This window comes from Lottia gigantea (genome assembly GCF_000327385.1).
Source record: "Lottia gigantea unplaced genomic scaffold LOTGIsca_129, whole genome shotgun sequence".
Classification (NCBI taxonomy): Eukaryota; Metazoa; Mollusca; class Gastropoda; family Lottiidae; genus Lottia; species Lottia gigantea.
The window spans coordinates 297,940-311,613 of record NW_008707410.1 but is presented as its reverse complement, the minus strand read 5'-3'; the positions used below and the strand labels follow the sequence as shown (position 1 = coordinate 311,613).

Below are 13,674 nucleotides of genomic sequence, written 5' to 3'. Positions count from 1 at the left end.
GAGTGTATATTGGTTTTTGATGTTAAAAGCTTAATAATTATTTTATTATGTTATTCTATACTGTACTTGACAACATGTTTTGGTATCATTGTAGTCTCGCTCGATAACAATGGCTGATTTTGATCAGATTTAAATACAGAGACTTGATTAGTAACTATTTAGTACACAGAGTTACATTGAGTCCTGAAGGAAAAAGTCCTTGGAAGTGAAATATTTTGCTCAATTAGCACTGTTGTTTGATTCAGGTTAATTACAGACATGCTCCGATTTTGTTTGTGGTGTGAAAACAGAGTTTCTAAGCACTCGTCTGATTTGAAAAAGAAATGCTAAACAAAGATAAAGTAATGGTGTAATAGTGTTTTACAATGCAAATAACTGACATTTTCGAATGCAGATTGGATGAGCCTTGACAATGTTTCAATACTTCATAATAATAAAATTTTGACACTCATTTTCAAACCAAGCTTTTTTCAGGGTGAACTTCCTAGTCCTAGAAAATCTGGCACTGTGTGTTTAAGTCCTCACATAAACACGTGCTCATTTGACTCGCACTCTGACTCCTGACTGACGTTTTGATGGAGTTCTTACCCATGAAACTGAATTTCCTAGTCAAAAACTCTGATTAACAAGAGAGTTTAAAGATTAAATGAAATCAAGGTCTATCAAATTACAAATCAATACAAGTTGAGAGATAATTTGGTTCGTTAGTTGAACTGGAAACATAATGATCATTATTAGATCCTCTTAAATAGCACCGAATTGTTGGATAGCCAAACTCAGAGTAAACCAATATGACAGCCTCTTTAGGATTTGCAATCTCACAATTCATTGTGTTATCAAGGAACAGGTTTTACATGAGAGGCTTTGATTATATATAAAAATAACATTATTAGTGTGGGGACTGTGGTTGAAAACTTGTTAGAAAACAAAAATAAACCTAAATAGTAATCTTCATTAATTATAAGTATATTGCATTATTAGTAAAATGATTAATAATTGATTATCATTGCTAGGAATTTATAATTTTGATTATGGATTATCAAATTTCATAATTGATTATATATATATCAAAGTTACATTTTCTTCATTGTACCCATTAACAAGTAGAAATCTCTTCCACATAGGTTCCCTATACATACTGACAATAAAGTATAATAACCGGTCAAAACAATAATATACTTCTATGAAAAATTAACCAAGAAATTAAGAATTTTGGCACGTTTTTAATTCAGTATTTACAGGGATTCTCAAATAAACTATTTTGATCATTAATCAATTATTGATCAGTAGTCTGTCATCGATAATCAATCTCAATTTGGTAATCAATACCAAGTCCTACTAAACATTGCATTTTAATTCATCTGGGCCATTATACATAACCAACAAACTACCTTTATCACACTTCAGAAATCAAATTAAAAAGCGTGGTTCATCTACAAGCCATAAAGGATAATTCATGATAGTCTGTGTTTGACTATTATTTTTTTAGTATTTTTCTTTAATAAAGATTTAATTCAGTATTTACAGGGATTCTCAAATAAACTATTTTGATTATTAATCAATTATTGATCAGTAGTCTGTCATCGATAATCAATCTCAATATGGTAATCGATACCCAGTCCTATTAGTGAGTAATTGATATATGATTGTTTTAAAATATTCTTTTGATTTTATGATATGTGACCAGTATATCAGTTTATTCTCCAGGTATTTCTAGATCTATAGAATTCCTATGATCTCCAATATATACAGGATGTTTACAGTCTGTCATCCCATGGAGATCAGGACTTTCATCACTCTAGATTGTTTACACACCATTCTTACTGCACAGCTGGAGGTCCTTATTATAGCCTTAGATCAATGGTCAGTAGGGTAGACCAGGAAGTTTCAGACAGTTGGTGGCAGCAAGTTTAGTTTCTCTTGAATTGTTAACCTAGGGAGATAGAGACGACTATCTGGGATGTATATATCCCATAAATGGGTTATGTATTTTTCTAGCTCTAAATGGGTACTGATTATCAAAGAAAAATCAATGCCACGAGGTTAGGCCAAGGAATAGCTGGTATGTAGTATATAAGAAGTGTAAAAAATGTTTCCTTTCTTTTTAGCTTACCAGCTTACTTTTATCTGTGCTTCTTATAGTGCGTTCAGACGACAATAGTTAAGGCAGATTAACTATCAACTATTCTTCAAGTAAGGTCTAATGTTTTTTCATGCGCGTTCAGACGGACATAAAAGTTAAGCTACCTTCTCCATTTTCCTCGAAAGTTCAGAGGTCATAATCCATTACTTATGGATAATAAGGATTTTTTTAATCAAGTGCCCTCACGCAGACATGAGATATCTTGCTGAATGTTAGCTAGTAGCGCTCAGACGGCAAAACTAAGCTGGCTAAACTTTCTATACCAGGTTAAAAACTACCTCCGAAGTAGGTGCAAGGCAGCTTAGTTTGACCGGTCACGTTCACATGGTTAAAAAAAAACAGGCTCAAAGAACGGTTGATAGTTAAGCTGCCTTAACTTGTTGTCTGAACGCACCATTAGAATAGGTTTATATCATTGCAACTTTTATTGCTACTAAAGTTCAAAATATGTTATACCTGGTAAATTGAAACATTCTGATTTTTATCCAGCTGTTCACTAAAGACTCTCAATCAAGGTAGGGTATGAACAGGAAATGTAAACTGACAAACAGAGAGTGATATGACACAGACCACTGTCTTGTTTACATTACCTTATAATTACTAGCTTACATCTAGTACATAGACTATAATAATACATAGACTAGGGGTAGAGTAGAAAGGCTAGGGGTAAGAAATGGATTATCTATCAAGGTTTGGGTTGAGAAAAGGAGTAATGGGTAGGATAGCCAAAACCTTTCTCATTCCTCTCAAATACAGAACAAAAAATGTCTTAAAAACCAGTTTACAATACAGTTAAGTGTTTAAGCATTTAAATCAGACAGAGTAACCTACTTGTTTACTTAACCAATTATGTATGTTTACCTTAACCTACTTCAATCTTGCATTTCACATCTGGCTGACTTGTGGGTGGCAGAAAAAGAATTTAAACCTAACGATAATTTTACCAAACTTCACCAAGATGATACACTATATAGAAATGAATGGAAAAGAAATAGTGTTTTATGTCTGATTTTTTCTGCTTCGGTTAGGGCTCATGAAGACAAGTAATGCTTTTTGCAATATGGGATATTTTTGAGGCAAGCCATGTTATTATACCCTTTTGAGAGATCCTCTACATGCACTGTTCCTAACTAAAAGTGAGATGAAAAACTGAAGCCAGAATTAGAAAATTGATTAACTTTAACTGGTTAGTTAAAAAATTATCAGAATGAAGTAAATATAAGATATATGTGTCCTTAATACACCTATCAAGGCTAGATAACATTTGTTTGCATCCCTGCAGAAAAAATACAAGATTTTAATGGTACTGTTGTAAGCACCTTTTCAAAACTCTTTTGAAGAGTGTAATATATAAATTCTGTTCTGTGTGATATCACGAAGTTAGTTTATGATAAATAAGTTATCACATGTGTTAGTTTTTGTGGTGAGCGTTTGTGCTAATGTCTGGTGTACTACTGATGTAAACAAACACATTAATTTATAAAAAGATCACAGAATAAACACATACTTTTGTATACGTACATACTCTTCTATGCATAATATACTACTCATCCATGATCCGATGTGCTTCTTTTGTAAATCATATTCTGTGTAGTTTTGATTCAATAGTTTCTAAAGTTATGTTATGATATGTGACACATCCAAATTTGCATTTTCATGGAGTTGACATTGACTTCGAAAAGGAACACTCAAATCTATTTTCTAAAGAGATTTAAGAAAATTATTTTACAACAATTTGGAAATGTGTGAAGTGTGGGTTTAAAGTGTCCCCTTGTAAAGATGTCACATTTGACAAGTAGAGCAAGGGTTATAACCCTTAATTCCCTTAATAGATAACCTATTGTTTGTTTCATATATTTACTCAGGATGTTTGTCTTCACTGGGAGGTCATTCCCTTAATCAGATTTGCTAGGGTCATACTAAATGATATTTCTTAATTTCGTCATTGTAGACATAGATTTACATTGAAATTTTAGGCAAGGGTTTGGATAAACTTCCTTCATCAGGAAAGTTGGTTTTGAGATTGAGGTTAAAATATGGATGTTTGAGCAATGTCCAGCTTGTAGACAGGATCATTGAGTATTGAAGTTTGATCTTCTCTATATTGACCATACAGATAGCTGAGATTCAGCTCATATTTGGTAAAGTAGACATAAGCTTACAGATAGCTGAAATTGAGCTCTATATCAACTAGTCATGTACAGTAAATATTTATATCATAGTAATTGAGTTCTATCAGCAAATGGTGCAAATATTTAGATCACAGCATGGGTAGCTGCAGTTTAGCTGGTAAAAAAAATATTCTCAAGTTTTGAATATTCTTTCTGAATAAATCAACCAACTGTACATGAGAAAAGATACTAGATTTTGATTACAAGACTAGAGTGTTAATATTGAGTTTGACTGATAAACTATCTCCCTGGTGTGAAGTGAAATATATCATTAAATATGTATCCTGATACAAAACTTGGATAAAACTGTTAAATTAAAACTCAAATTGGCCTGTATAAAATTGACATATTATACAAACTAAGATAGTTATTGAAACCTGTGTAAGTTAGTCTTGTTTTTCAGTGAAATGAATTTTAATTTTACATCCTTTAAATTAAAAAGAATATAGTTTATGAAAAACCAATGATGAAATGAATCACTTCAGAAAAGGGGTTAAGGGAAAGAAAACTGGACATTTTTAGAGAAGTCTTTTAGTTTTGCACTGTAACAGTGTGACTTGAAACAAATCAAATAGTCTAGTTTGATGCTCCATATTTTTTCGATTATTTGTAGCGAGAATAAATCCTACACCATTTTTCAGGAAAGAGGAATAAAAGATGTGTGTATATTTTGACAAGTTAGTGTTGACATTTCCACATTAACCTTTATGTATTCACTGGTAACAGACTGGCTAGAAACTTGATGATGAAAGTTTATTTTCTTTTATTACCCCAAGATCTTCATGAATTTTAGATTTTATCAAAATATTTGATTATGTATGGTATAGCTGGTCCGGTCCAGTTGTTCTGGATTCAAGTAAGTAAGTAGATAGGTCAGACATGAAATGAGAATGGTTTAAGTAGAAGCATTAAGTGTCTCAGATATACATACAAAGTCTGGAAATTCAGAATAGCGCCAATAAAAGTTAAAGTGTCCCTGAAACTCATACAAAAGCTAAAAAATCAGAATAGGGAAAATAGAAGTAGGCTATCTCTGATGCATAGAAAAGGGTGGAAAAATTCCTGAAATCTATAAAGTTAAATGAAAATTCCGATTTTACGTCACTTTCTAATTGTGTCATGATAGAGGTCTAATAACTACAGCAATGCTATGCAGTGTGCAATGAGAAATAATAAGGATTTTATGACCCTAGAATAAAAATACAGGCCAAGGCAAAGCTAAAATACTACAGTAGTGAAAAACTCAGGTAGAATTTGATGTTATCTATAGTTAAGTAGGAAGGAGGGCTGAACTATCTCAACTTTGAGGATTATATTTCTCTATGTTACCATGGCAACTGTAGTTTTCACCAGCAGGTGTAAACATTAATGGACATTTTTCATATACTTTACTGTGGTGTACCTTGTAGCTCTTCATTCTTCCTGATTTATTGATAACTACTGTTCTAGACCCTATTAGTTTCCCAACCTAACTTATTTTGTTTGGTTTGGAAATAGGGACTGTGTTCCACTGTGCCAAGAAATTTATTTAGAATAAATTCTTATGAAAAAAAATGTGTTATCTTGTTATATAAAAACAATAAGCTATAGATTAGAAAAACAATATAGTAAGTCCTAAAATACAAGGAAAAAGATTTGAATACTTGAAAAAAAACACAAATTTTTGTCTCAAGTAATATTATTTTGGTGACATTCAAGAAAATTTGGTGAACACATAAAAGAATGATTTTACAGTACTATTTGAAATAAGGCGTTGAAACAGTAAGAAATATGCCACACCAATCAAAATATAAAAATGTCTTCATATTTCAATTTCTGGGTTCTATTTCATGTGACCTCCTATGAGTAATGTAATTTCCTGCGCTGTGAAAGTTTTACACTGGTAATATACAGTTTCAAACAACATTATTATTATCACACACACATTTTAATGAAGTTTTCACCTCATGGGACAGAAATTGAATTTCTTTTTGCAGTCATTATGTAATAGTTCTGTCTGTTTCTTTATATCTTTCAGATTGCCTTAATTTTTCTATTTGTACCGGTACCCTGTTAGTAAAATGAGTGTAATGAAATGAAGTTTTACATCTGAGTTTACATCTACATCTTAATAGAGCTTTATATGATGTGTATTTATCATACTTTCCCTGATATTAAGTAACATTATTTCTGTTGATTACAGCTATTTTTACTTAATTGTAGAAGGTCATAATTGCTTTTGGAAAAGTGACGGGGAACATTTTTTTAACATCTATTTTAAAAGAATAATTTCTTTTAATATTTTTCTAAAATTTTAAAAGATTATTTTACAGTAAACCACGAGTAATTTGCATTCGATTAATTTTCAACAGTAATTTATTTAATTTCCTTAACGAGTTTGAAAGTAGTCGTCAAGTACTTACTATATATAGTAACAAAGGGAAGGATATAGATATTGTTTAACGGAATTCATAATTAACCAATTGTTAGGGGTGGTTGCTATCAATTGACTTATATTATGACTTTTATTATATGCCCACATGAAAATGTGGTCGTATATTGTCGTAACACCTGTCCGTCGGTCCGTCAGTCCATCGGTCCGTCCGTCAACATTTCTTGTGAGCACTAAAGAGACTACAGTTTTTATCTGATTTTGATGAAACTTGGTGTGATGCTTTAGATTGATAAGATCTCGGTCAAGTTCGAATTTGACATATTTTCGAAGAATGGTTTTTGAGATATTGCCATTGACTTAGAACGCCTTGAAATTTGTTAAAAATAGTTCGTGAGCAGGATTGAAGCTACAGTTTTCAACCGATTCTGATGAAACTTGGTGTGATCATTGGAATTGATAAGATCTCGGACAAGTTCTAACTTGAAGCATTTTCGATGAACGGTTTTTGAGTTATTGCCCTTGACTTTGTTAAAACGCGCCGAAATTTGTTAAAAATAGTTCGTGAGCAGGATTGAAGCTACAGTTTTCAACCGATTCTGATGAAACTTGGTGTGATCATTGGAATTGATAAGATCTCGGACAAGTTCTAACGAGAGATATTTTTGATGAACATTTTTTGAGTTATTGCCCTTGACTTTGTAAACACGCGTCAAAAGTTGTTTTTTACCCTTGATTAGAGCTGTGTGATTTAATTGTTTGTTGTATTTGGGTTATTGATATTGATTTTAAAAAAATTTGTGGAATTATTCAGCATGAATAATGTCTTCAATATGAGAAAATTCGTACTTTAGTCCCTAAAGACTGTTTTATTATTTCTGACAGCTGCCAGTGGGCGTATGTTACCTTGCAACACAAGCTATCTTAACATTCTTTCTGCATTTCTTGTGCTTCATTCATTCATTTCCGTTTTCATTACCCCACATGGTGCAGAAAACTCAATTTATTTCATTTATTCATTCATTCAACAAGGCTTTTTTATTGGCAATATTTCCATATTCCTTGTTATTCATTCATTTGAATATACACACATACTTTCATTCATTCATTAAGGCCATTTTATTTGCAATTCATTCTTTTAGTCATAAATGCTAATTTTTTCACACATTTATTCATTTTTCTTCTGTCACTTATGTTCCATTTACATTCTTTCCATATTTCTTGTTATACATTCATTTATTCATCTAGTCTTAACATTGATATATAAAAATATTCCTATATTCTTTGTGATAATTGTTGTCAACTAAACTATGTGTACTCTTGTTTGTTTAATTGAGGGCTCAGTATATAAGTAATGGGTCAGACCCTACAATAAGGCATGTCAATTATTGTATTGACTTTGTCAAATACCCATAACAGGTCAATCATTTATTTATAACCTTACAGGATACTTCATTCTTAAATTTATAGACTCTTTCACAAGTTCTGAATTATTTGAGGAATGGATTTAGAATTATTGGTTTTTACTCGTCTCAAAAATGGACTGAATTGTATGGACTTTTGGACAAATTTTGAAATTTTGATGAATAAATAAGTTAATACCCTTGATTAACAAAAATGTGTCAATTTTAAACTGTGACTGATAAAAGCCAGGGTGTTAGTTTTTTTCTCAGATTTGAGATAGTGGCATCATTATCTGGTTAATTTTTCTGGACTTACAGGAACTACAAACATAGACAGAGCCAGGTAATTCTGAATGAAAACCTTTTCATGATGAAATATTCATCTGTGTGGGTGTTATTGGTGTCTCTACTTTCCTTTTTGAATCACAATGTAAATTCTTATTTTTTTGTCTAATTTCAGATTGAAAGTAATGGTGGATTTCTAGTGGAAAGTTAAATTTAAAAATCATCACCATGGCATCATTTCATTGTATTTTATCTGTTCTATTTATTATAACTTTGGTTACCATAGAAACTCAGGCCAGGAGAAAAAGTAGGTGGCAATGTTTTGTGTTCATTTTGATTCAGATTGTTCTTGAAAACTCTTGGGACATGTTTCTGGATTCTATTTTGAAAAGAGTGGGCTTCAAAAAGAAATATTTATCTTTCAATGAATTGGATAAAACATGCTTTTTCAACATTAAATTCACAAGTGAAATGAGGAGTGTGTGATAGATAGGGAGAAAGTATGGTGGAGTATAGGTGCTCTATCTTCTAAAATAAATGTATTTATGGGCATTGGATGAAAATTTTTGAACAAAGTAAAAATGATTCAAATTTTCATACAGATATACCTAATATCCCCTTCTCCTTCCCTTCAATTGAGCATTAGACGTCTGTACTTCTTTAAACAAATCCATAGCACTTAAGATCATGATCTTGACAATCGAAACCTTTACTATATTCCAAACCATTTTAAGATAATTTACCATTCATTTCTAGAACATGAAGCCCCCAAATGGAAATCTACATCTATGCCTAATTTACAAGAGAAAATGGTGACTGCTGTGGAAGGAGAGAAGCTGATGTTAGATTGTTCAGCAAAGGGAAAACCCCGACCTAAAGCTAAATGGTATATAAATGGTGAAGAAATATCAGCTGATGTACATACTGATATAAAGGTATGATGATTTTATAGCTAGAAAATGCAGTGTAATACTTTGTGTGTGAATAGTTTTAAGATAGTTTCACTTCAGATTTTGAATCTAAACTACAAACTACGAGTTGTACCTTCGGAATAACCCCCCTGCATGTTCTTTTCGGCCGTGGAGTCACATGTTGTCCTGCCACAATTCTTGCTTCTTCTCTCACTCTGAATGTCACAGTATCAAGGAGGTGTAATACATCAATGAGCAAACCACAATTGTTACAAACCTTGAATATATATAGATTGTTTCAAGAATATTTAATGATCTAAAGTATGAGAAATTTACATGTTAAAATTTAACTTGTCATATTTAGAAGGAAACTTTTCTGTGAAATGGAAAACAGGTCTTTGACAATTAAATAGAAACCATTATTGACTGTTGATGATGGACTGTATATGATTTATGAGAGTAGAATATGTAAATTCTAGGGATTATGGGTATGGTAATCAAGTAACGAAGCTTGATAATGTGGTAATTACACAAAGTTTGGATTATAGCAGACTTTACCTCGAGATATAAACATCACATTACATTCTTCAATATCTGGCCATAATCCATTTCATTATAAAAACACAAATAAACTAAATAGGATTTTTTGTCATATTTATCTGCTTAGTTTGGGACTAACAAAAACAGACAACAAATACAGTATGTGTTAGGAAAGTTTTTCCCTGACAATGGAATTTATTTTCAATTTCCAGCCTTTAAAAGATCTTACCTTGCAGTAAGCTCCATTTTTATTTTGACAACTCAGTAGCAAGACGCTTGCACATCTTTCAAAGCATTATTCGGATTTTGTTTGTTTCTGTTCTGTTTTAAAGCCATTACTTTGTCAGTATAAATGGGTTTTGTTTCTGCATTAGTAAGACTGATATAACAATTTAAATAACCTTGGAGTCCTTGAGTTGTTTGTGATAATAAAAGATGTAAAATCAATGTGATTCTTTCAAAATAAAAGAATGGTAAATACCATGGGGTATATATTGAATGGTAGAATGTAAAATGTTATGTTGTTATTTTAAAATAGAAATCTATTCCTAGTGTTATACATCTATTAAACATGATTCCTGATCTAATGGTATGCTAACGGTTAAAGTTGGCATCCCTCAAATCATTCCACACATTGAGTAATTAGCTACATAGTCAATATATTTCCATTTCCAAATATAGAAGGATTAATAGTGAATATCTGTAGGACAGTGTTTCCCAGAGTTAGTTTTAGTTTCAATCCCATTTACCTAAATATAAATTCATATTTTGGTTTTGAAAAGTTCCTGGAGGTATTAGAATATCTTTTCATGACTACTGTTCTCTGATAGAAATAGGGAAAAAGGAAAGTGGTGTTTGATTATAACAGAAACAGGGGTCTTCATCAGTACTAGGAAAGCTTATTGATTGAATTAGAACAGTCAATGTTTTCATGAATACAACCTTAATGGAATCGTATCTTCAATACTGAATTAAGAATTGATTTCAGGCAATTCAAAGTCAATTTCTAGCACTCAAGGACTATTCCCAACACTGGAAGAAAGTTCCCGGCAGTCAAAGACGTTTTCCAAGACATTATTGACTTTCACTCCAATTTAATTCTTTACACTGACAGCTATGATATAAAATAACTGGGGCGGAAAAATTTGTTACATTGGAGACAGATGGAAGAAATAAAACAGATCAATATTGTCAAGTGGCTGGGAGAAAATGGTTAAATCAAGGCTCTCGAAATGACTGGCTATGGACTTTAAAATATATTTATGATTGGGACTGAACTAATTTCCTGACAGACTATTTACCACTAGCTGAGGTCTAAAATTCTGGTTTAGGTCTGTAGTACTAAATGTAGATGGAGATTTGAACTCTAAGCACCTTATTGTTCAGCAGATATCAATGCAACATGCTACTGACCTAGGTATTCTGAATTAAAAAATCAGTAGTATTTTATCACTGATGTAATACAAAGGTGACATCAAGCCATGTGCAATGAGGGAAATTCCAGGATTGCTGGATATTACCACATGTGATTCAGAACTAAAGAAATCCTAAACATTATTCATTATTTATCACTACTAATTGTCACAAATTACTATAATTTTTTATTCATGAGGCTATAAGCCATTGTTCATAGTTAAAGATACAATGCAACCTTGTGTGAATTTATGTCATGAAAAAGGCCACAATGTTACTGATCTCTCATTACATAATTATATATTATGTGGTCTCACTGTCCTGGCCTTATTTCCCTCATTGACACTGTACTGCTATTTTTCATTCTTCCAATAAGCCTACTTGACAGCAAAGTAGGTTGTAAACCTCATTCACCAGTCAGATCTGGTGACAATTCTAAAAAAAAGTCCCTTGTATTACAGTCTCTCCAGGTTAGCTAAAAGTAAGATGTATATTTATTTCTTTTAATATATTTTAGCTTAAGAAACATATATTAACAATTGAGAAATTAAATCCAGAAGATGGTGGAAACTATACTTGTGTTATTCATAATAAACTTGATAGACTTGACTGGAGTTTTGATGTTAAAGTTATACGTAAGTCACCATTTCATTTCTGATTTAACTGCTCTTCAAAATGTCGGAAGTCTTCAAAAATCATGAGACACCAATGTAGCTTTTTATTGCAGATATTTATGAATAGGCATGGATAAGAATTTGGATGGTTAGCTGTAAACATTGACCTTAGCTAAACAATTTCCATTTCTGAGTACTATTTTCTAGTATGGTTAGTATATCAGATGGAGAACAAGCAAGTTCTGCAATTTCCGACTCTGAGTCTCAGGTCCTTTGTATTAAATCTGTAAAAAGTGAAAATGACTACATTGCTGAATATATCATGTCTTGGAATATAAACCTTAACAGCACTAGGTCTATCAGTGAGATCATTTGTACAAAAATGAATGAATGTAATTTTAATGGGTTATGTTAATTAAGTATTGTTTTAGTTGAAATTAATAAATGTGTAATATTTTGTTTATATATATTTACAGGCAAAATTTGGCCTCTCGAGATTGAAGCTCCACCAAATATAACAGCCAATGTTGGAGATACAGTTACTTTTACCTGCCGTGTTAAAAATGATCCTAACGCTACCATTAGATGGTTAAAACGTCACGAATCTCCAACCGAGGATATCAATTCCTATGAAAAAACTGAGGTAAAATAAATGTCATGCTTTGATTAGTTCAAACTTTAGGGATATTGTCATATTTTAAGCTGCTTTAGAGATAAGTCACTTTAAAAATGTTGTATGGCTTGCATTTTCAATGTAATTTCATGAAATTTAGTGGTTGTGGCCGTACCAAGCTGACTCTTTGAAGCACTGGCTGTGGCATGATAATTTTCTACTCTTGTGGAGGATTCGAAACCTTGGTACGTATTCACCAAGCAGACTAAAATCCAACTCGCTACCGACTGAGCTAATCCACAGAAGCCTTTCATTAAATTATGAAATGAATTAGAAAATAATGTTTGTATTTCATCAATATTTAATGTATTAGTTCTAGGTAAAAGTTTTTGTACAAGAATGAATGAAAAGGATCTATCCTTTAAATTGTCTGTTTCAGTTCATCGATAGTGGACCTAACCCAGAATATTTGATTATTTCTGACATCACAGAGAAAGATAATGGGGAATACAGATGTTTAGCAGGAAATAAATGGGGTGTCACATATAAAATAGGGTATTTAAAGGTTCTTCGACCAACTACCACACCCATGCCAACTACTACCACTACCACAGTTGCCACGACAACCACCACATTACCTCCAACAACAACCACCACTACAACTACCATGGCAACCACAGAATTCCAAACATTCTTTCCACCCTTCAAACGTCAAAGACCAGACAAAAAAAATGACATGGACAATGTTACTTTCTTTCCTCCTGACAGCAAGAAAAATGGACGAAAAAAGAAGAAAAACAAGAATAAAAAGAGAAAAAATAAGAATCGTAAAAATCAAACAACAACCGTATCTCCATTTGTTTATATGGAAAAGACCACAATGATGTATCCCATGTTTCCTGATCAACCGAAATACGATGGTGAATTCGAACGAGAGCGCCAAGACGTGTATGAAATAGAACCACGCAAATCTACAGTAAATTATGACTTTGTACCAGAAAATGGCGAAGAGGATTTTGATGTAAGTCAAGTTGATAATCAGCAGCGTGATGGAGAATCCAGTTCTAGTGATACCATTAGTTTATGGACTATATACACTATCGTAGGATCTATAGCTGGAGTTATATTATTGTTAGGGCTAGTGGCTATCACTGTAGCATTATGTTGTCGTCGAGAAGGTACTGGAGTGTATAAATCAACCCCTGTGTAA

At 32.2% G+C, this 13,674-nt stretch overlaps 1 protein-coding gene across 1 annotated transcript; it reads left to right on the top strand.

Annotated features, from left to right (window-relative positions):
- Nucleotides 1-8,601: 8,601 nt before the first annotated feature.
- On the top strand, nt 8,602-13,674 carry LOTGIDRAFT_238069 (hypothetical protein; the record flags this gene model as incomplete). The annotated part of the gene is made up of 5 exons (XM_009048822.1): nt 8,602-8,680; nt 9,130-9,308; nt 11,755-11,872; nt 12,328-12,494; nt 12,904-13,674. 5 exons carry the CDS (start codon nt 8,602-8,604, stop codon nt 13,672-13,674), a joined length of 1,314 nt encoding a protein of 437 aa, XP_009047070.1.